The 22,065-nt window shown below is 29.5% G+C and overlaps 2 protein-coding genes across 7 annotated transcripts; both read left to right on the top strand.

Annotated features, from left to right (window-relative positions):
* Positions 1-503: 503 nt before the first annotated feature.
* LOC111626172 (extracellular serine/threonine protein CG31145-like) lies at positions 504-21,495 on the top strand. 5 transcript variants are annotated; one of them, XM_023369476.1, is made up of 9 exons: positions 504-641; positions 12,918-13,436; positions 15,037-15,158; positions 15,384-15,462; positions 18,372-18,464; positions 18,547-18,659; positions 18,734-19,024; positions 20,958-21,039; positions 21,179-21,495. In XM_023369476.1, exons 2-9 carry the CDS (start codon positions 13,096-13,098, stop codon positions 21,459-21,461), a joined length of 1,404 nt encoding a protein of 467 aa, XP_023225244.1. In that variant the 5' UTR covers positions 504-641; positions 12,918-13,095; the 3' UTR covers positions 21,462-21,495. The 5 variants fall into 5 exon arrangements, with proteins under 5 accessions (XP_023225244.1, XP_023225249.1, XP_023225247.1 ...); XM_023369479.1 differs by having other exon boundaries at positions 530-641; positions 12,922-13,436; XM_023369477.1 differs by lacking the exon at positions 504-641 and adding an exon at positions 11,059-11,269.
* LOC111626174 (myophilin-like) lies at positions 2,233-6,079 on the top strand. Of its 2 annotated transcripts, none has more exons than XM_023369484.1 (3): positions 2,233-2,343; positions 5,232-5,341; positions 5,825-6,079. In XM_023369484.1, the coding sequence occupies exons 1-3, from the start codon at positions 2,296-2,298 to the stop codon at positions 6,063-6,065; spliced, it is 399 nt and encodes a 132-aa protein (XP_023225252.1). In that variant the 5' UTR covers positions 2,233-2,295; the 3' UTR covers positions 6,066-6,079. The 2 variants fall into 2 exon arrangements, with proteins under 2 accessions (XP_023225252.1, XP_023225251.1); XM_023369483.1 differs by lacking the exon at positions 2,233-2,343 and adding an exon at positions 4,812-4,954.
* Positions 21,496-22,065: the final 570 nt, after the last annotated feature.

Raw genomic sequence — 22,065 nt, 5'->3', positions numbered from 1 at the left:
TTTGGGCTCCTTTCTTTTCTAGTGTTTTAAATCAATGTCGGAGTGAGAAAAAGTATTACTGTATATAAACAGAATTAGAAAATCGCAGATGTTCTATTATCGATTTCTTACCCTGGCAAACGAAAAGGGGGGGGTAGAATTGGAGTGACTAATCGTTCGTTCGTTTCTACTTCCGCCAAAGATTTCTGTCTAAGAAATTAGAAAAAAATTTATTTACTTTCTCCAGTTTTTTTTAAATAAAAAACCATTCGCCTTAACGGCAACACCTAATTAACGCGATAAATTTACAAGAGAAATCACCCGATTGGCACGTAATTTATGTAATAATTCCCTTAAATTTACAATTAAAAACGGAGTAATTAGATTTATTACTTTTATATAAGTGGCAGCGGAGCCAATGTAAACGTGGCAGGCCTTTTACGCGTGTTTCGATGTCGACGCGCATTACTGTACGTAACAGATAAAAGTGGAATAAATATTTATGTGTAGGATAACGCGAAAAATATCCACTAGGTGGCGCGTGGAGAGATGCAGTATGGCGAAATTACAGAGTAGAGATGAACAGGACGAGATGGTAAGAGGATCGATCTAAACGAATCCCCACTTCTTAGTGTTGGATCCGTTGGGTTATTATAAAACAGGTGAGACACATTTCTCTTCCAACATCTGTCTTTATCGATTCTTTGTTTGTCGCAGTTTCCACCTGTAGAACCGTCCATACATTGTGTCCGACTAGCACGTTTCCTTCGTATCGTACGGGTTGATATCTTTTAAAAAAGAAAAAAAAATTAAATTTAAACTAAATTTTTAAAAAAATAAATTCGAAAAATATATAAAATTTTAATTTAGATTTTTTTTTTTCTTTTTAATTTCTTCCCACTTTTCTGTGTTTAAAAATTACATTGTGTGGGTCGTACGCGTGTTTATTACGTATTTTAAAGTGGTTCGTAAATTAGATAACGTAAAAAAATGTTAAATTATATACAGTTTTCTCTTTTATTTCCATTGATATCAACGAACTCTGCATCGAAACGATGTCTTTTACCTTACAAGATATCGATATTTGGTCTTAAAATGATGACTCTAGTCCAAGTCAAGAAAAATAATTCATTTCTTTTGTTCTTCTTTCCAATAATTCTCTTCTTCCAGACTTTATCGGTTATTTTTCAAAAAAAAGGAGGAAAAATCATAGATATAAATTCAAACATTCTTCTTCTTGGAGCACCAGTTCTTAAACTTTTCCAAGAAGAGCAATAAAAAGAAATTCCTTTCTTTTTTTTTACAATTTTTAAAGCACTTATTTACGTAAAAATCAATGAATTGATAAGGAAAATCGCGTTAAAATTACATTATAATAATTTAAATATCAGGAAATTCATTCCGGAAGAAAAGATGAGGAAGATGAGTTATCACCGAGGATGATGTGATGCGAAGATGCTTAAGTAATTACGCTTAAGAGATGATAAATTTTAAACGATTCTTTAGAAAAAATATCCGTATATTTAATTATTTATTAACATTTGAATTTAGAATTGTTAGAATGTTAGAATTTTTCAAATACTTAAAAATTTTTTTAAAATTTAAATATTTACTATAAGATGCAAATTTAAATTAAAAATATTTGAAATGAAACACGNAAGAATGAGGATTTTTTTTCTTAAAATATTATAAAAAATAAATAAATAAAAGACTGGTAAGAGATAAATTATCAGATGTAACGTTATCGATAAACACTTCTACTAGTTCAACATTGATTGACTACTACCAGGTTAGAAATAGAAGTTTGTTGACCTCTTCTGCATTACATTATTGCTATACGGAGCTGCAACCTTTAAAGGGGCATTTCGAGATAAACGTTCCTAATTAAAGTATCAAAATTCTTATCAAAATAAAAAAATATATATATTTAAATTAGTCAAATTAAACTGCAAACTAATTACATAAACAAATAAAAGCTTAATTGCACAACAGTTTGGCAAAGTGACTAAACTTAAGAATCTTGTATTCGGTTCAACAACCTTACTTATTTTTTAAAAATATTTATTCATTATTTATTTTAATATAATTAAAATAAAAAGTATTTTAGTAAATATTACAAGTTTTTTTATTACTTTACACAAACGTTTTCGATTCCATTTAAGAACTTTTAAGTTTTATGTTTACTGCTTCTATTTTTACAAAGACCAAAATTAGAGAATTATCAGCAGATGTCCATCACGTGACATTTCGACTCCTCTTACTGCAAAGTCAGCTAAGTGCGGTTGTTTACAAGTAGAATCGCATTTAGTAGACACAATGCCTAAGAAAGAAGAGCCGCAAGAAACCGAGTTACAACCTCATCAGGTAAGATCGATTCCTCCGGATGCGACACGATCTTTTATCTTCCATCATAAGTGGAAGAAATTATGAAGAACGTATCGAAAACGTGTCGCGGATACTCTAGGATGGTGGACGAAGATAAACGTAGTTATCAGAAAGGATGGAAGAAATTATCAGAGGACGACGGTGTCGTCGATGAATATCATTACAGATCCTCATCCGAATTAGACGGATTGCCATTTTTTGGTAAATTAGACGTGTACGGAGGAGGAGGATACGTTGTACCTCTTCGCGGTAGCAGAGAGCAGCTTAAAGAGGAATTATATCGTCTAGAAAAAGAAGATTGGACCGATGCGGGGACAAGAGCAGTCTTTGCAGAATTTTCTGTATACAATGCCCAAGTAAATTTATTCGGGGTGATCGAATTAGTAGCAGAATTTCAACCGGGCGGAGGGGTTGTACCGTTCCATAGAATAGATGCAATTCGTTTGATGCGTTACCATCAGGGTTTCGGGCTATTCGTCATGATTTGTGAACTGACCTACGTAATTTATACCATTTATTTTACCGTCAGGGAAGCCAAAAAGATTCGCAAAGATCGTAAAGAGTACTTTCAAAGTTATTGGAACTTGATGGAGGTTGCTGTCGTATCTCTTTCATACGCTTCTATAATAATATACATTTATAGAATGATCGTAACTAAAAGGATTTTGAAAGTTTTCGAAAAAACCGAAGGTAACGGTTACGTTAAACTTCAATTTGTAGCTTCGGTTGATGAAGTATTCGGTTATTTAATGGCATTCCTTATTTTTATCTCCATCTTAAAATTTATTAAGCTTTTACGTTTCAATAAACGTATGGGTGTGCTTTACAGCACTCTACAGCAATGTTCTAAGGACCTTAAATCATTTTTTATAGTTTTCGGTGTGATTTACTTCGCTTTCGTTCAGATGTTTTACATTGTTTTCGGTGTTACGTTGCAGGGATTTAAAGATTTTATAACGTCCACCGAAACGGCATTTTCTATAATGAGAGGAGTGTTCGATTTCGAAGAAATATGCTTAGCATCGCCACTACTGGGACCGATTATGTTCTTTGTCTACGCTCTGGTGACCAGTGTCATCCTCCTTAATATATTCGTCACCCTCATCATAAGCGCATTCCAAAGCGTGAAAGAAGACATCCAAAAACAAAATAACGAATACGAAATCGTATCCTTTATGTTTAAGAAGTTTAAAGGTATGTTTGGCTTTGGCGATAACGATCCCGACGACGATACACCCGACGATGCTAATCAGGTCAATACTTTGGGAGACAAAATTCACGAATTCCCTGGTAAAGTCGATAAATTGTTACATTATATGAATAACTTTTATTTCGATGGTCAATTGGACGTGACTAGTAAGAAGGTTTTACATAAGATTTGTAACAAGGGCTCGGAGATTAAGACTGCCACCGCTAAGAAATTCAACAAGAACAATTACGATAGCCCGAATTTTCTCGATTGGCAAGAAATTGATGATGAATTATAAATTATTTACTCGTTTATTATCGTCCCTTTTAAATTTCAATAGTTTTTATGCCTAGAAATTTATAAATGTCACCGAATTTTCTTCTCTAGTCGCCGTAGAGTGAAGAGAAAAATCAAATTTATGTTGTTATAATTACTAAAAAACGTAGTAATTAATGCTTAAGAGTGGAGTAAAATGTAATAAATTCGTCTCCAAATTTATTATAATTAATTTATTCATCCATTTTAATCTGTTACTATTTACATAATAGAGAGAATTAATATAAAATTGATGTTAATAAATAAAAAAATTATATTTAAGCGTTAAAAAAATGTATTTTTAAATAAATTGTGCATAAATATAAAGTAAAAAGTGTTTAATTTTTTAATCCTTGGTTAAAATTGTAATAAAACACAGGAAGAATGAGGATTTTTTTTCTTAAAATATTATAAAAAATAAATAAATAAAAGACTGGTAAGAGATAAATTATCAGATGTAACGTTATCGATAAACACTTCTACTAGTTCAACATTGATTGACTACTACCAGGTTAGAAATAGAAGTTTGTTGACCTCTTCTGCATTACATTATTGCTATACGGAGCTGCAACCTTTAAAGGGGCATTTCGAGATAAACGTTCCTAATTAAAGTATCAAAATTCTTATCAAAATAAAAAAATATATATATTTAAATTAGTCAAATTAAACTGCAAACTAATTACATAAACAAATAAAAGCTTAATTGCACAACAGTTTGGCAAAGTGACTAAACTTAAGAATCTTGTATTCGGTTCAACAACCTTACTTATTTTTTAAAAATATTTATTCATTATTTATTTTAATATAATTAAAATAAAAAGTATTTTAGTAAATATTACAAGTTTTTTTATTACTTTACACAAACGTTTTCGATTCCATTTAAGAACTTTTAAGTTTTATGTTTACTGCTTCTATTTTTACAAAGACCAAAATTAGAGAATTATCAGCAGATGTCCATCACGTGACATTTCGACTCCTCTTACTGCAAAGTCAGCTAAGTGCGGTTGTTTACAAGTAGAATCGCATTTAGTAGACACAATGCCTAAGAAAGAAGAGCCGCAAGAAACCGAGTTACAACCTCATCAGGTAAGATCGATTCCTCCGGATGCGACACGATCTTTTATCTTCCATCATTTCTTAATTATTTTAAATAATAATTGAATTTTTAATATAAACTTTTTAAAATATGTAATTAAATCTGCATAAAAATTAACGTAAACTTTCAACTTTTTTATCTTCGTCTTCCTGTAACTTCTCGCATCCTCCTGCATCCTCCCGCATCTTCCCGCATCTTCCTGCGTAATAACATTTATTTTTTTAAAAAAATAAAGAAATTATTAATTTAATTATTACTTTTTATTAGAGGGACGGAGTTAAAGAAGGTCAAATATTAGTCTGGATATGGAATTTATTAGAGGAAGCAGCGAATAAAGAATACGATCAGTTTCTTAGAGATGGAACCGTTCTTTGCAGGTAATCATTTTAAAAAAATAATAATAAATTCTGTTTTATAACTTTTCCAACCTGTTAAAATTGAATTTATTCCGTAGAATAGAGTATAAATTTTTCCATTGTGATTATTATAAGCGAAACACAGCCAAATAATCAACTTGGCAAAGTATAGAATTCTTTATTCCCCGTCGACTAAACAATACGAATCCTACTTTTGACAGTTGGTATTTTGTGCCAATTGTCGTTTAAAATAGAAAAAAAAGTTTCGAATAACAAGAAAAAACATTATTTTAATAGTAAAAAATAAATCTAATGGTTCTTAAAATAGCTAAAAACACGTTTTAAAGAGGCTTAAAATAGCGAAAAACAAGTTAAAAATAATAATAATAATAATAATAAAAGTTTAATGGTAAGAAATTGGTTAAAAGTAACACTTAAAATAGCCTTAAAAAAATAAAAAAATTTAAGTTTTAATTAGGAATATTTGAATATATTTACGAATAGGTTAATGAATGCCATCAAACCGAACTGCATCCCCGGCGAAATAACAGCGGGAGATAACATCAAGCACAAAAAGAAGAATATTGAGAAATTCTTGAAAGCTTGCAGCGATTATGGAGTATCAAAAGACACGCTCTTCGAACCGGACGATCTTCTTTTTATGAGGCATTTGCCTAAGGTTACGAGATGCCTTTTTGCTCTAGGAAAAGTCGTCAGTATCGCTACCAATTTATACACATTCTAATAATTATATTTGATAAATCAACACAAAANTTTCCACCTGTAGAACCGTCCATACATTGTGTCCGACTAGCACGTTTCCTTCGTATCGTACGGGTTGATATCTTTTAAAAAAGAAAAAAAAATTAAATTTAAACTAAATTTTTAAAAAAATAAATTCGAAAAATATATAAAATTTTAATTTAGATTTTTTTTTTTCTTTTTAATTTCTTCCCACTTTTCTGTGTTTAAAAATTACATTGTGTGGGTCGTACGCGTGTTTATTACGTATTTTAAAGTGGTTCGTAAATTAGATAACGTAAAAAAATGTTAAATTATATACAGTTTTCTCTTTTATTTCCATTGATATCAACGAACTCTGCATCGAAACGATGTCTTTTACCTTACAAGATATCGATATTTGGTCTTAAAATGATGACTCTAGTCCAAGTCAAGAAAAATAATTCATTTCTTTTGTTCTTCTTTCCAATAATTCTCTTCTTCCAGACTTTATCGGTTATTTTTCAAAAAAAGGAGGAAAAATCATAGATATAAATTCAAACATTCTTCTTCTTGGAGCACCAGTTCTTAAACTTTTCCAAGAAGAGCAATAAAAAGAAATTCCTTTCTTTTTTTACAATTTTTAAAGCACTTATTTACGTAAAAATCAATGAATTGATAAGGAAAATCGCGTTAAAATTACATTATAATAATTTAAATATCAGGAAATTCATTCCGGAAGAAAAGATGAGGAAGATGAGTTATCACCGAGGATGATGTGATGCGAAGATGCTTAAGTAATTACGCTTAAGAGATGATAAATTTTAAACGATTCTTTAGAAAAAATATCCGTATATTTAATTATTTATTAACATTTGGATTATTTAATAACGAATTTTTAAATTATTATTTTTTCTTCTGCAATGGTAACGTTTTAACGAATTTTATTATTAACTTGGAATTATTAAAGTAATTAAAATTTATATAAAGAACCGTTTAGAATGTCTAAAAAGAGTAAAAAAAAACTATTTTTATGCATGAAAAAAACTTTAAAAATAGTAAATTCATCAAATATTAAAATATCCATTTCGACTAGGCATTATATTTCTTGTATTTATTAGAATTTTACATATTTATCAATGGTAAATTTTTAATTCGACACGATAAAAATATCTAAAAATAACCTTTAAATAATAACAAATATAATATATTTTTGGTTAATTTTAACATTAAAAAAATATATATATATTTTATGAGTAATAACGTATCGTTTATTGGTTGTCATCTTTTCAAAAGTTTATTGGAAGATCGAAAAGGTATGGTTGTACTTTCTGTACCTGGAGCATTTCCGTCCAATCGATGCGATTGTTTCTTTTATAATTTTCCCAAGAGTCATTCCACGCGGTCACGTGATCGATAATCCATTCCATTCGCGTTCAATTTTCCTTCTTTATCCTCACCCCATTTCTACTCATTTACTAAACATGAAAGGGAAAAATCGTTTTACGTCAGTCCATACCCTCCTTTTTTTTTTTTTAATTTTTCCCTAAAAATAAGATATATTTACCGTAAAAAACCCTAAAAAATACCTTTTAAAATCATTTTTAGAGGGGAGCGAAAATTGTTTTTTATACCCTTTTTTTTAAATTAATAGAGGCTTGTATTAAACACACGAGAAGAGTTTTGTATTTTATTGAGTGGGAATTAAGGATGTGTCGTGTCTTAAATGGAAATTTTATGGTAGGAAAATTTGAATTTGCAGCTGCGGTGTTACGTCTTCGATCACGAAACATCCAAAATTAGAACAAATTTCTCCATGGCCTAAGACGTTCATGTAAATTAATTTATTCTTAACGTTTTAATCAATAATATAAGCCAAACTATAATTACTACATTATCTTATGGTAATTTCCGTCTATATACCCGCCGTCTATTCTAAGTCCGGTATAATTTAAGGGGCGTTAATTGTAATTAAAGTTGTGTTCAATTTAATGCAGTTTTTTTAAAGTATGCGTGGGAAGTAAACGTTATTTATGGTAGATTTTATAGTACAGAAGTGTATTCTTATGGTAAATTTAATGCCTAATATATATATATATATATACACAGAGCACGGTGAATTTTAAGAATAGAAATTTAAAGTTAAATAGGGATTACCATAATAAATTTAACATAAGGTAACTTAGAAACAGTGTAATAATGATAAATGTAATTACCCTAATGGTAAATTAAACGTAATCCTGATAAGGCATTTATCATTCACTATAATATAAGTATAACATAGAGTAAATACCGACGTTACGGTGATGGTAACCGCTTCTTACTATAAAAAAACAATAAAAGAACGTCTTTAAATAGATTTAATAAGGATGATTAAAATGGGAGATTTTTTTAAAAAAAGAAAATTTAAAATTACTTTTCAAAAACCAATTTAATGGTAATAAATGTTAGAAAAACAAAATGAATAACTGTCCGAGTGCCATTGTTAATAGAAGATTGGACACGCTTAACCATTGTTTTTATCGCTCATCCATCTCTTCTCGTGTCACTCTCTATTGATTAGCTGATGTAAGACGATCAACAACTATCGCAATTTGCTAACCTCCTTTTTAAATTCCAGCGATTTTCCTAAAGATCTTGCATCCCCCTCCCCGACCTTCTTCATTTTAAATCAAAGAAAGAAAAAAAAAATAGCAAATTTTTATAATATTTTCTTCAAATTGGAGAAATGTATTTAATAATAAAATACAACTTTTCTTCATTAAAAAAAAAGCATTTGTAAAAAGTGAAGAAAAAACCAAAATTTTTAGATATTTTAATGCTATTTTTATATTTAAAATTAAATTAATTTGATTTTAAATATAATTCTTAACTAAATGGGAGTTTAATAATATAAAATCTTCATTTGTATGACCATTAAAAAAGTCCTCAAACTATGTAATTATTCACCGTTTAAGTGCATTTATCTACAAATATCTTTAATTTTTATGTTGTTTACATATTTAAATAAGTATTTGTAGTGTTTTCTGCCATTTTGCTATTTAATTAGTTTATTTTTAAGTGTCCCGATCGTACATTCAACAAATTATTTCGATGATGGCACTCGTTTTCTCCTACGGATTTCTCCGGGGTGTTCCGCCGAAAACGTTAATTTTTCCGTTTTCATTTTAAGAAAGAGTTAATATTCCACTAGTAAAATCGATAATACAGACAGACAGACAAACACACGCGCACATACGACGATGCAATGAACCCTTTCGGAGTTATTTTTATTCTTAAATGAAACGTCCGTAAAGTGTTCTTCTGTGGCAACGTCCTGGTTCGACCTCCGAAAACTCTCTATTAATACGTGATTATTTGTGTTTTTTGGGGGACGAAGTAATTAAATTTTTACATTATTGTGTATTATGTAGTTAAATATAGGATTTTAATTGTATTCCGTCGGTTACGTAGCTTAAGATGATGAGGTTACGAGACGTTGCGAGTGAAGCGACTAATGGTAAGTGTAACCTGTTTAATTGAGATTTTAACGCCATTTAAACTGTAAATATCAGGAATATACAGCAGTAGGACTTTCTTAATTATCATTAAAGTTAATATAAATGAAAATATTTCGAAAGGCACTAAAAATATGCAAATTTACACCGCATTTCTTAGAAGATAAACGAGAAAAGCTGGCTGTTTTGTATTTAAAATCTATTTTTTTTTTAGTATTTTCGAATTATAAATGACATAATTTAATTGTCTTTTATGTTATTACACCTTAAAATATTTGTAAAATTTGATAAATTTCGTACGAGATTCTTCGTTATCCATTATTTTAATTAAATAATATATTTGTCACGTTTAATATGCTAATATATTTGTTTATTAAATTTTATAAAATTAAATATTTATTTATTCTTCTTTTCTATTATAAATATTTAATAAATCCCTCTTAAGTAGAAAAATTTTTAATGCCATATAAAATCCTATTTATTGTATTATTCTGAATAAACTTAAGCTGTTTAATCAGTGATTTTGAAATTATTTACTCGATCGAAATGCGAGTTTTAATTTATTTTAAACTAAATAATTGAGTTTTATAAAACTTTATTATTTTTAACTCCATTAAACAAGTCCGAATTAATCTTTTTAAGTGTTTTAGAATAAGCTTTGGCTTAAAATTTGGTTAACTCTGACTCGTTGAATATTATTTATCTCGGTTAACTGACTTTTGTGCCTCGTATAGCCTACATTTCCATATTCCGTACACATAAACTCTATAGAATTAAAATTATATAAAGATTTTTAATCGTTGCGTACGTGCGTGTGTCTGTACTTCGAAAGCATTTAGTAACGTCCTCGTCGAGTTAATAATTGGATAATTTACTTAGATAATTGGAAGACATGTGCTCTACAACATAACACTGTGTATCGACTGGATTTTTATTACATTTTTATCGCCCACTCTACGAGATCTAACAAGATAAATCCTTTCAATCCTAGAGTAAAACGATTCCTTCCATTTTCTATAATCCTCGACGGCATCCCTTATATAAAATATCGATTAAAAATCTAACTATAATTAAATGTTATTGCAATTAATCGAGATATAATCTAATTAAATGTCTCTAATAGTAATAATTATTATTCAGTTCGATGGCAAATTTCATCCCTGGAGACTTATAACTTTGTTATCTCGTTCCTCATTTGTACTTCTATATTATGACGATTTCAATTAGTTAAATTATAACTAATTAAACCTTTAACGAATTCATAACGTCATTATCGGTAATTATTAACACGTCATCAATTATAATAACAATAAATAAACAAATAAGTTAATTAATTTTAACTGGGAGGGAGTTAATACATAAAAACTTGAGGGAGGAAATGATGTAAAATTACGAAATTTCTATGAAATTTTCGAACGAAATTATCAAAATTTCCAATAAATGACAGATAAATTTATATGTTGAAGGTGAACTGATAACAAATTAATCTCTTATAGAGATGTAAACACGGGACTTTGTACGTTTACAGATGGTTTGTGTGACTCTTATCACTTAATTTTTATGAACAGATGAAATAGCATTCTTAGTCATTTCGCTTGTTTTATGGTCTAAACATTTCGTAAATTAGCTATTTTCTGTCAAAATATTCATCAATTGATGCTGCTCCTCCTCCTCCTCCTCGCTAATTGATGCGGATCTGACGAGATTTCTACACTCAAACAGAGCGTTAAAAGTAAGCAAAACGTAAATTTATTTTTAAATTTTGTACACATTTTATCACTTAATTCATCAGTAATTAAGTTTAAAACGTCAGCAAAATTTATTTAAATTTTGTTCCCTATTTTTAACTGTTTATAAACACGTAAATACGTATTTTATGCGTGATTTATTATAAATATATAATTAATCAATACTTCTGTAAATATATTTGTTTATATAAACAACGAGTAAAAGGTAAATATAAATTTAATTATAATTAAATATTATATTTAAATTTAATAATTTATTTAAAAAATTCAAATTTAAAAGTGATTTTTTAAACTTTACATCTGTTTAATTTTCTAAGACGAGAGTAATTTCTAAATTGTTTGTACGCCATTTATATACACGTATATTTATTCAGCCGCGTGTAAAATTTCAAATAGAAATATCACCCGATGTGTTTCTGAATAAACGTCGAACAGGAAACGTTTTAATCTTTATATGCAGCTTTTTTTAAAAAATACTAATCCTTCGAAATAAAACAAAAATAATAATAAGAAAATCCTATTATTTGATGAGACTAAGGAATGCTCTCTTGACCCTTCTTAGGTGGTTTCAAAATGGTCAAAAAAAAAAAAAATGCAACGGTGTGGTCTGACAATAGAAATTTCTCCTCCCTTCCACATATATCACTCCACGCAACTTGTGTGGGAAATTTGGGAGGGTTGCTAACCTATTCACCGCTCTGATTAAGCTGTCCACGAGAGGTTATTCGAGAATGGATTAGCCAATCGGGTTTACGACTTTTCGTGACATCACAGCTGGATTTCGTATAAAACCCCTCATGGACACGTTTAGAGGATACCAAACTTCATCTCCGATCCCTTTTTTTTTATGTATTGTTTGCAACGGTAAGTCGATATTATTTCCTATGCAAATGCCATCTTGATGGATAGTGGAGGCATCTCCCTATTATAATTTACTTTCTAATCGATATTTTTTCCAATAAATTAGAGAGAATTTCTAGTGTTTTTATAGTTTCGAAGCATTCGAAATGAATTATTTCTGGTTTTTTTTTTCTTTTGAGGTGGAGACTTGTATGGTGTGTGTGTGTGTACTTCCGAGATGCTAACCTGGAGCGATTGTGTTTTTGGAAAGTAAAACCAAAGCCTGTTTAGGGTTTTATATCCCGCCTCTGGTTATTTTATTCTCAATTCTAGAAAAGAAATTGGTTATTTTATTTTACGTTTGTAAACAATCGTTCCTTCCCCCTCAAAAAAACGGGTCTTTAATTGACGATTAATGTTGTTTTCAATTAGCATTTTCAATTAGCTTCATTCATTTTTGTATTTAAAAAAAACACAGTGTAATTTTATAAACTCTTCACTTTAAAAAAGTTATAAAATTGTTTTTTTTAAATGACAAAATGTAATTTTTGTTATAAACAACGGAATTTTATATTGTTAATTTATTTAATAAATAAAATCTCTCTGTATTTTATATTTTTAATAAAATTACATTTTGAATTTTTACTTTTTTTTCGTAATAAAAATAATTTCTGTATTACTAAATTTTAAAAAGTATTTGTAAAATCATTGCCGTTACAAAATCTATTTATTATTATTAAGATAAGATAATTTAAAGGTAATTTTTTGTCACAAGAATTGTATTCTTTAAAGGAAGGTTGTAAGACGATTTCTCTTCGGAGTGGACGGAAGATGCGATGCGATTCCAGTAGAGGGTGTTGAAGTGCAAAGTCGATACCTCAGTTGCCATGGAGACGTAAGTGGTACCATTGCGAGCAACAGTTCTCACGACACGTGGACTCTATGTATACACGAGCGACATCCCTGAGAGATGAAGTTAAAGCAACGAATTTCGGCCGTTCTCCTCGGTTCCTGCTGTCTGGTGTGCACCATTCTATTGTTGGTGGATCTATACCTGAGCAGTCAGACGTCCGAAAACGTCATACTAGAAGTACCCTTACATCAGAGACGTTTTTTAGATCATAGGAAAATTGAAGTGAACTCGGAGGTCAATCCGGCCGCGGCGCTAAAAATCACACCCGCCGAAAGTTCGGAGGTCGAAGACTTCGTCGACCTCTTACGTTACGTCAGACCGCAGCACGTTAGAGGCATTGAATCTAGAAGAAAGCCTTTCAATCCCTCCATCGGAGAACTTTTAGGAATTGCCAAAAGGTAGGTACCATTTTCCACACCCGTAAACGTGATGAGACTGTAGACAAGTAAGAGATAATAATATGGGAGAGTGAGAGTATGTCTAGACTTCTTACGATGAATTAGATGGGTGAGAGAATGTTTTTTTGCCCTCCCCCGAAAAAAATGCCGTCCGGATAATCATATCTTGTAGAATTATAGGTTGGGTTGGGTTGTACTAACACATATAAAACGATTTGCTGTATAAATGGATTGTGTGATTCATTTCTGTAAAGCACTCGATTCCCTTTTCGACCGCGATGATTACTCTTAACCACGGGCCTAAAGACGTGTACAATAGCCAAATTATCATCATAAACGACAAGATTTGTGGATACAACGCTATAAAAACCATAAATGCTTTGTAAATTCTGCTATTTTAATAAGTAAAATTAGTATAATTTATTATATCTCGCTTCCATTCCGTATTGCAAAGCCGAAGATCCCTTCAAAACGTAGAAGCAATGGATTAGAAGTGTGGTAAAATGAAGATGATTTAAGATTTCGCATCAATTTACACACGTAAACCGCATAAAATTACAAAATTGCCACACGGTAAGTATTAAATATACGTTGCAAATTGAAGCTCGGGCACATTAATACTTTGCCAAGCTTCGGTATCGAAAAATCGGTCAGTAACGAGGGAAGGAAATAGAACGGAAATTAGCGACACCGATAAGTAACAAGGTCAAAGTATAGAAATGGTCACGAAAATTACGCTTGGTTTCTAATTAGGTTCTCGATATCAAGGTTTAGGTTTTGGCTCCCGAGTCTTAATTACCGATCGTTACTTACAGAATGTCTTTACTTCGCCTGAGCGTTACGTAACAGTCCTATTATTAAATATAAGTAAAAAAAAGTACGATTCTTGACCGTCACGCCAAATGATACCGTATTAATGGAGTGGGGGAAGGCGGGGGATTTCGTTTTGGCTCGCTACTCTTTCGTCACGTAACGGTGATCATAGTGGTTACTTCTACAAATTACATAAATTAAATGAATTTCCGATTGATTCCAGCCTTTTTTTTGGAAATTTCTCAAAAAAAGAGGGTGAATTTATGGAATTTCTTTTAGGGATGTTAAGTTTCAGAGAGAATTTTTAAGTGTTCTAGGAGAGAATTTTACGAGAAAACTTTAGATAAAATATATACATATTGAAGACGAATTAGTCAATTAAAATTCATCAATTTATCCTATAAAAATTCACCCTTCTTTATCAACAAAAGCTCCTATCTAAAGCATCTTAATTGCTGTAAAATCAAACTTCCTTTTTAGAAAACGGAAAGTTTAAAATTCAAAACAAAAACATGGAATTAGAATGAAATTAAATTTCTAATAAATTTTAACATGTTTTTCAATTGAATTTAAATAATGGCAACCGTTTATCGAATTCCCGAGGGAATTTGAATAATGAAAGATTAACTGAAATCGTGTTTCGTGATATTTTACGATAAAAATTCTGTCCAGTCATTCGATATTCGTTTCGAAAGGCAAACTTTTTTTTGTAAAGATTTCTATAAACTTAAAAATAAGAGTTTTATTTAGAAAAATGTTTAATTAATTTGGTTTTTTTTAATTGCAGACAGAACTTAACTAATTGGGAACGTTTTCATTTAGACATCACGCAAAACGAATTGTATAGAGACGATGCTCTTATCGATAAGTTAATTCGTGACATGATCGACATGCAAATCGTACACGTTGGTGAGTATTTTTTATATTACAGAAGTTGCTGCCGAAGTTTTCATCTGTCAAACGTGAACGTCGAACGTCGAGCGCCGCTTACAAAGCGGCGCTCGACGTTCGACGTTCACGTTTGACAGATGAAAACTTCGGCCGCAACTTCGCTATTATTACTTTTAATTGTTTATTTTTGATGATTTATCCCGAATTATTTTTTTAACATACTTTTTTTCAAACGTTCACTAGAGCAGAAGGAGGGAGGAACACAATTAAAATTAATCATCGACTACGAAAATGGGGGTAAAGCTTTGTTTAAACCTATGAGGTAAGTTGACAATTTCTAAATAAAGAAAAAAATTATATTAACCAGTATAAAAATAGTCGATAAATAGTTTTAGAAATGTTTTCAGTGTCGATCCGCGTGTCTGTCCGTCTCGCTCTACATCTCACGAATTGTATATCTTTAATATAATTGCCAATAAACAAAACACGTTAATTTAAAAAAATAAAAAAAACAATCGAGACGTACGTTCCGTTTGTCTGTATTGTACATCTCTGCAGAACTTTTTTAGTTTTTATAAGGAAAATTTTACAGAATTTTACTCGATTTTATTCCTTTTTTTTCTCAATTTTTTTATACTCAAATTTAATTTTTTAGTGGTTTTGTACATACGGGAAGACATTTTATTTATTTTCTTTAGTAATTCCTTCCTCTAAGATTCGTATCAGTTGTATTTTTTTGAATGTGTATTATTAGGAATTCATTTCCTTTCGAGATAATGAGCGTGGGGTGACCCAAATTTTCCTTACTTTCAATGTTTTCTTATTATAACTTTCTATGGGATTGGGAGAGTGAAAAGACACACAAGTTCGTTTATAAAATGAGGAAACGACGATTTTATTGACTAAATTACATTATTATGTATCAAGAAAACACCCCAAATTATTAAAAAAAAGTAATAAATGGCATCGTTCTGTATAGAAAATGATCCCCTTTAAATGAGATTTATTATTAAAAATAGGAGACAGATCTTCCAATAATTACGTATTCGGATAGATTTTTTTAAGATTCATTTTCCACGCTCTACTTAATATAGTTTAACAACGGATTTGTATGCCTTATAAATAGTATATAGACTATATATATAATATCAAAGATAATTCTCAGACTTGTTTAGTTTAATAAAATTCTCATTGTTAATACGTTACATTAATCATTTTAGTCAAAGAGTAGGCTGGACTTTACGATCAATAAAAACAGTTTTCTTCTGGTGTTATAACCTTGAAGTGTTTAACTACTGCATACCGTAGTTCATTAGGAAGTTCTGTGATGTCACTGCGGAAGACAAAATCCTTAAAAAATAAATGTATTTTAAGTGAAAATGAAAAAAAAATCCAGTCTCTCGGGTGTGTATCTGACCTTTTAACAATTTCAAACGACATTTTAAAGATTTAATGGAGGATGAGGAATTCTTTTAAGGTATTTTCTAAAAAGACATGAAAAACGCTACTTAATATAGCGTAAAAGTTAACTTTATCTGATATGAAATAATCAATTTAGTACTATTGAACGTTAGATCATAACGAGAAGTGGGTCGTTACGCCCTTTATAAGGTCATAGGTCACTTAGAAGACAAGCGAATTAATGCACACCTATCGAAGAATCTAGTCACGTTTTTATAATGCTATGAAGGGATTTTTATTTATTTATTTATCTATTTATTTATTGGAAAAAAAGAGAAAGTGTATAGAATATCGAAAGTGATTCCTTTTTTTGATTTTTTCCACTCGAAACATTTTTAGAAATCACGTTCCTTACCGTGAAGATTCTCGAAATATTATCGACGGAGACAAACATCAATTGAAAAAATCCTTCAGTAAAGAAAGAAAAAATCGAGTATCATATAATAAGCTTAGGGTTATTTTTTTAAGGAAAATAAGATATTTTCCTTAAAAAAACAGTTATAAGTTTTACAATAATATCATTAAAACTCGTTTTACCGAGCTTAATGATTCTTCTTTTAAATTATGGTATTTATTATATAGATATGTGGACTATTACATCAATGTTTATTCACCTGCAGGTATTATTTTTTTATTATCAGAATTATTATTAAATTTCCGGGTAACTTCAAGGTCATTAACCTTTATAATTTGGAAGGGGGAAGGATTATATTATTTATATATAAATTAATTTAGAGTAAACACGAATTTGATGCTCTATAAATAAATGTAACCCGAATAAATAAAGGTCACGTTTCATTAAATTATTATTATTTTTTTTAAAGATATATTTTTAAGTTTTTTTCGTTGGTAAATTCAATTTTTTTTCTCTGTTAAGTAGCTTAAGTTATTCACTTTCGTTATAATTAATTGCCTTTATTTTATGTTTTTATAATTAATGGATATTAAATGTATTTTCCACTGGTGGAATATCAAATTAGTTACTTTATACCAATGCATTTGGCAATTAACTTTGATGATGAATTGTTTAGTACGTTTCCAGCTAACTTTTTTTAAGTGTATAATAATTCTTGTGTAAAGTTAAGAGAATAAACCGTAAAAAATGAGTTAAAGTTACTTTACAGTATATTTATTTATTAAAGTAACGTTTTACTATTGTAAATACAGTAAAATTACAAATGCGGAAGCGAAAAAATACTTTAAGATTCGTATTTTACAGTATATATACAGTAAATTTGTAGTATAAAGTATTACTATATCTACATTGGCAGTCCTATAAGCACTGATACTGTAAATACATAATTATACATAATAAATTGTAAATGATCATGTATTAATATATTAACTTATAATTTTACTTAATATTTATAATAATTGTACTATATTTTACTGTAAAATAACTAAAGAATACTGTAATGTAGAGTTTTACGGTATTAATAAAAGCACTTTACATTGTTTTATCACTTATAACATTGCTAAAAAATAATGATAAAATCAAATAATTTAGAAAATTAATCGTTTGATTATTTATATTATAATTAGGTGCGGTTAATTATATAAAAATTAACGAAGAATATTTATAAAAAATTAATTAAATTAATTGTTAATAAGCACTTCTATAGACTATAATTAATATTTATCAACCTTAATGCGATATTGAAGGTAGACTCGTACACCATTTTTATATATGAATAATGCAATTAGTTATGTGTAAAAATCTATAAAATTAATTGAGTAATTTCAAATATATTTTAAACAACTTCTTTTTAGATTTCCAAGAGAAAAAGAAACCGATCCGAATCATTTTTACTTTGTGGATTTCGAACGACATAACAGCGAGATCGCGGCGTATCATTTGGATAGGTAATTTTTAAGATTTAATATAAAAATTCGGGAGAATTTTCGTGTATAAAGTGAACATTTCTTACCCCTTTTTAACGTGCAGATTGTTAGGATTTCGAAGGGCACCACCCGTGGTTGGAAGGATTCTCAACATGACATCCGAAATTTACGCTCTCAGCGAATACGAATTGATAAAAACATTTTTTATATCGCCAGGTTTCTAAAGAATTATTTTTATTTTATAAATAAATAAATAAATAATTTATTTATTTATTTCTGATTAATTTCAGCAAATAATTTATGCTTTCACGGTCGTTGCGGTTATTATTGCGATACGGGTCACGCCGTTTGTGGTCATCCCGACACGTTAGAAGGTAGTTTTGCCGCTTTTCTACCACCGAAAACTTTAGCGGCAAGAAAAGTTTGGAGGCATCCTTGGAGAAGATCCTATCACAAACGTCGTAAAGCGAGTTGGGAGTTAAATAACGACTATTGTAAAAACGTCATCAAATCTCCTCCCTACGACGAAGGTAGAAGAATGGCAGATCTGATGGATATGGCCGTTCTAGATTTTCTCATTGGTTTGTATACTTTTGCTTTTTATTTTTATGTATAGTAGAAAGTACCGCGATTATCATTAATAAGGTCAAATAATCCGATTTACTTTTGAATCGACGTTGGACAAAAGAAGAGGAAACGAAGTACGACACTTCCGTCATCTAATGAAATATTTTTTATATATATTTTTTGGACTATTTTCTTTGAATGAATTAGAGAAATTTCATATGCACGTTATGGCGATTATATTAGTTTCAGGTCAAAATTATTGTGCTGTATCTCCTCTTTCGCTTGGAATTCTTTTAAAAAAAATTTAATACATTTTGTTGTCACCTTTTTTTTCTAAAAAAAGAAGGAAAAAAACTCGATTTTACACGTCTGCAGTTGTTTGAAACTTTTAAAAAAGTTTAAGTTTCGAAATAATTTGTTAATTTGAAAGACAAAATGGCTTTTATATTCTTTACAAATGACTTAATTCTTTCATTTGTTGCTTGACTTTTGTACTTTCTCTATTCGGAAAAGGATATTGTTTGAGTATATTGTTCATTGTGTATTTTCTATAGCGAATTTTCAAATATTAAACACCAGAAATAAGCTATTGAATGCGAATTTTGGTGTCTACAAGTCATTTTTTTCACACGAAGTGGTTGTTTTTATTCACATTTTTCTTCCAGATTTACGCGTAATCGTTATATATGTCTTAAATTTTTGAAGGTATTTAATTATTCCTGGAAATTATAATGATAATTAAAGAAAGTAAAGATATAAACAATCAAATTCTAACATTCGAGTGAAGATCAGATAGCATTTTATTATAAATTATTATTTTACAGCTCGATTTTTAAATATCAGACACTCTTTGAAATATCAGTTATCGAGTCAGACTGAGAAAACATCGAACAATGGACTCAAATTATCAAAATTGAGATAACTAATGCTTTTGAAACTATCCTTCGTATATCAGCTCCTTAGTTACATCACTTTTATTATTATTGTATCCATTGTGAATTCATTAATGCCATTCTCGAATGTGTCATATAAATCTGTGATTTCAAACTAGCGACCGCGATCCCCTCGTAATATTTTCTTGTGTTGCGCTTAAAATAACATTTTGAAACATAATTGTAGATTATACTAAACCTGTATAGTGTAAAAAATAGTCTTTATTATTGAAAATTAATTTTAAAGATTATACAATTTCTATAATCTTTCGTTGTTGTTAGTGTGTATTTGTATGGCACGAATTTGTTCACCCACTTTAAACCTTAATAACTCCCTTGTTTTTTGTCGAAAATTTCTGAAATTTTTCAAGGAGGTTTGTATATTAAGAGGATTGATGCTGTTAAATTTTGGTGGTTAAAGGTCGAGGAGGTGGGGAGATAAAGGCAATCGTGTGTTGTATCTCTATCTCCAGTAGAGTTACTAGCATTTACAATTTTTTTTTTTTTAAATAAAATATGACACCACCAAAATTTTAAATGTTGCTGGTAAAATTAAGTAACTCTCTGCTAGATTTTTTTACTTCAAAATCCCCCCAAAAAATAAATTATATCAATTATCAAAATAATTTCTCAATCGATGTTTATTCAGTAAAATAACCTTGATAATTATTGCTTCACGCAGTATATGATGTGTGTTTAGATTTGTACGGTAGCTTTAATTAATGTAAATTATTATTATTTTTATCTTATACCAAAGATCATAATGTAGATTATAATAATGTAAACAAGATTACATTACACAGAGGCTGTAAATAATTCGTTTTAATATATTAATATTTAATGTAATTCGAAAATTAAATTAATGAAAGTAGTAATAAAATGTGATACCAAAAGTCAGTTAACCATGTACATTTACTAAAATTATGTTCGGTAGACAGGAAGTGATGGTAAATAATAATCGTTCTTAATTATAATAATAATTTTTTTATTGTAAATTTTATATAATCTGTTAAAGGGAACATGGATCGACATCATTACGAAACATTCAAGATATTCGGGAATAACACTTTTACTCTTCATTTGGATCACGGACGGGGGTGAGTGTTACATTTTCCTACGTCTAAAGGCTCTAAATACCGACATAAATAGTCAAAAATTAGCGGGTGAAACGTAATTAATGAGGATTTTATGCGATGAAGACGATGATACTTTATAATTAAAAACGTTTCTTTACAGGTTTGGTAAGCCACACCACGACGAAATGTCAATCTTAGCACCCATCTACCAATGTTGCATAATTCGTCAATCGACACTAAAAAGGTTGTTAGATCTTTATTTAGGATCGCAGAAATTAAGTGATTTACTCAGGACGTCACTGAAAAACGATCCCGTCGATCCTATATTAACCGAACCTCATCTTCGAGCCTTGGATAGGAGATTAAGAATTATTTTGGACATTATCAGAGATTGTTTGGTAGACAAACGACCGGATGACGTAATTATATACGACATCGCTTGAATTTTATAGCGAAATATAAGCTCGTAAAAAAAAAGAAGAAATATTCCATCAATCTCAGGAGTACCCACTGTTTAAGGGATTGTGGCAAGTGAATTACGCACACACAAAGGTGGGATACGGGTTCGTGTACATTAACAATTGTTGTATTAATTTATTCAAAAAAGACATTCAGTTCCTATTTGTAAACAGTACTTCCGGATTATCCGAATTTTTCATCGAATATGGCACGAAAGAATTACTTCTTTTAGAGTATTTCTCTAAAATCGATTTTTAATCATAAATTATAATCGAAAAATCGTTAAAATCTAGTGTCGAGGGAGGGACCAATATTTGTAAACATCGATATATAAAAAATTTATTAGTGTTTTATGATAAAATACATCATAATTTAAACTATTTAAACTGTGATATGAGGAAACACGACTATGTTTATTTTTAAGATTTTTTATTTAAAATTTAAATATTTCAATTGTTTAATATTTTTAAATTAATAAATAATATTTCTGTTTTTTTATTTAAAAATTAAAATATAGGTTGGATACAATGCAATTCTTTAAAAGCTGTATACAATATTTACAACGATTTTCATTTTTCGGTTGAAGCA

Source organism: Centruroides sculpturatus, unplaced genomic scaffold (assembly GCF_000671375.1).
Source record: "Centruroides sculpturatus isolate CEXI.00-Female unplaced genomic scaffold, Cexi_2.0 scaffold472, whole genome shotgun sequence".
Lineage (NCBI taxonomy): Eukaryota > Metazoa > Arthropoda > Arachnida > Scorpiones > Buthidae > Centruroides > Centruroides sculpturatus.
The sequence above is the reverse complement of the archived record's forward strand: the minus strand, read 5'-3'. Positions and strand labels throughout refer to the sequence as shown.

Bases quoted from the DNA above. Each gene is read 5' to 3' on its own strand.
- LOC111626174 (XM_023369484.1), top strand. From the start codon at position 2,296: ATGCCTAAGAAAGAAGAGCCGCAAGAAACCGAGTTACAACCTCATCAG. The intron at 2,344-5,231 runs GTAAGATCGATT...ACTTTTTATTAG, and splicing joins CCGAGTTACAACCTCATCAG to AGGGACGGAGTTAAAGAAGG. The intron at 5,342-5,824 runs GTAATCATTTTA...ATTTACGAATAG, and splicing joins GATGGAACCGTTCTTTGCAG to GTTAATGAATGCCATCAAAC.
- LOC111626172 (XM_023369476.1), top strand. From the start codon at position 13,096: ATGAAGTTAAAGCAACGAATTTCGGCCGTTCTCCTCGGTTCCTGCTGT. The intron at 15,159-15,383 runs GTGAGTATTTTT...AACGTTCACTAG, and splicing joins CATGCAAATCGTACACGTTG to AGCAGAAGGAGGGAGGAACA. The intron at 18,660-18,733 runs GTTTCTAAAGAA...GATTAATTTCAG, and splicing joins AACATTTTTTATATCGCCAG to CAAATAATTTATGCTTTCAC.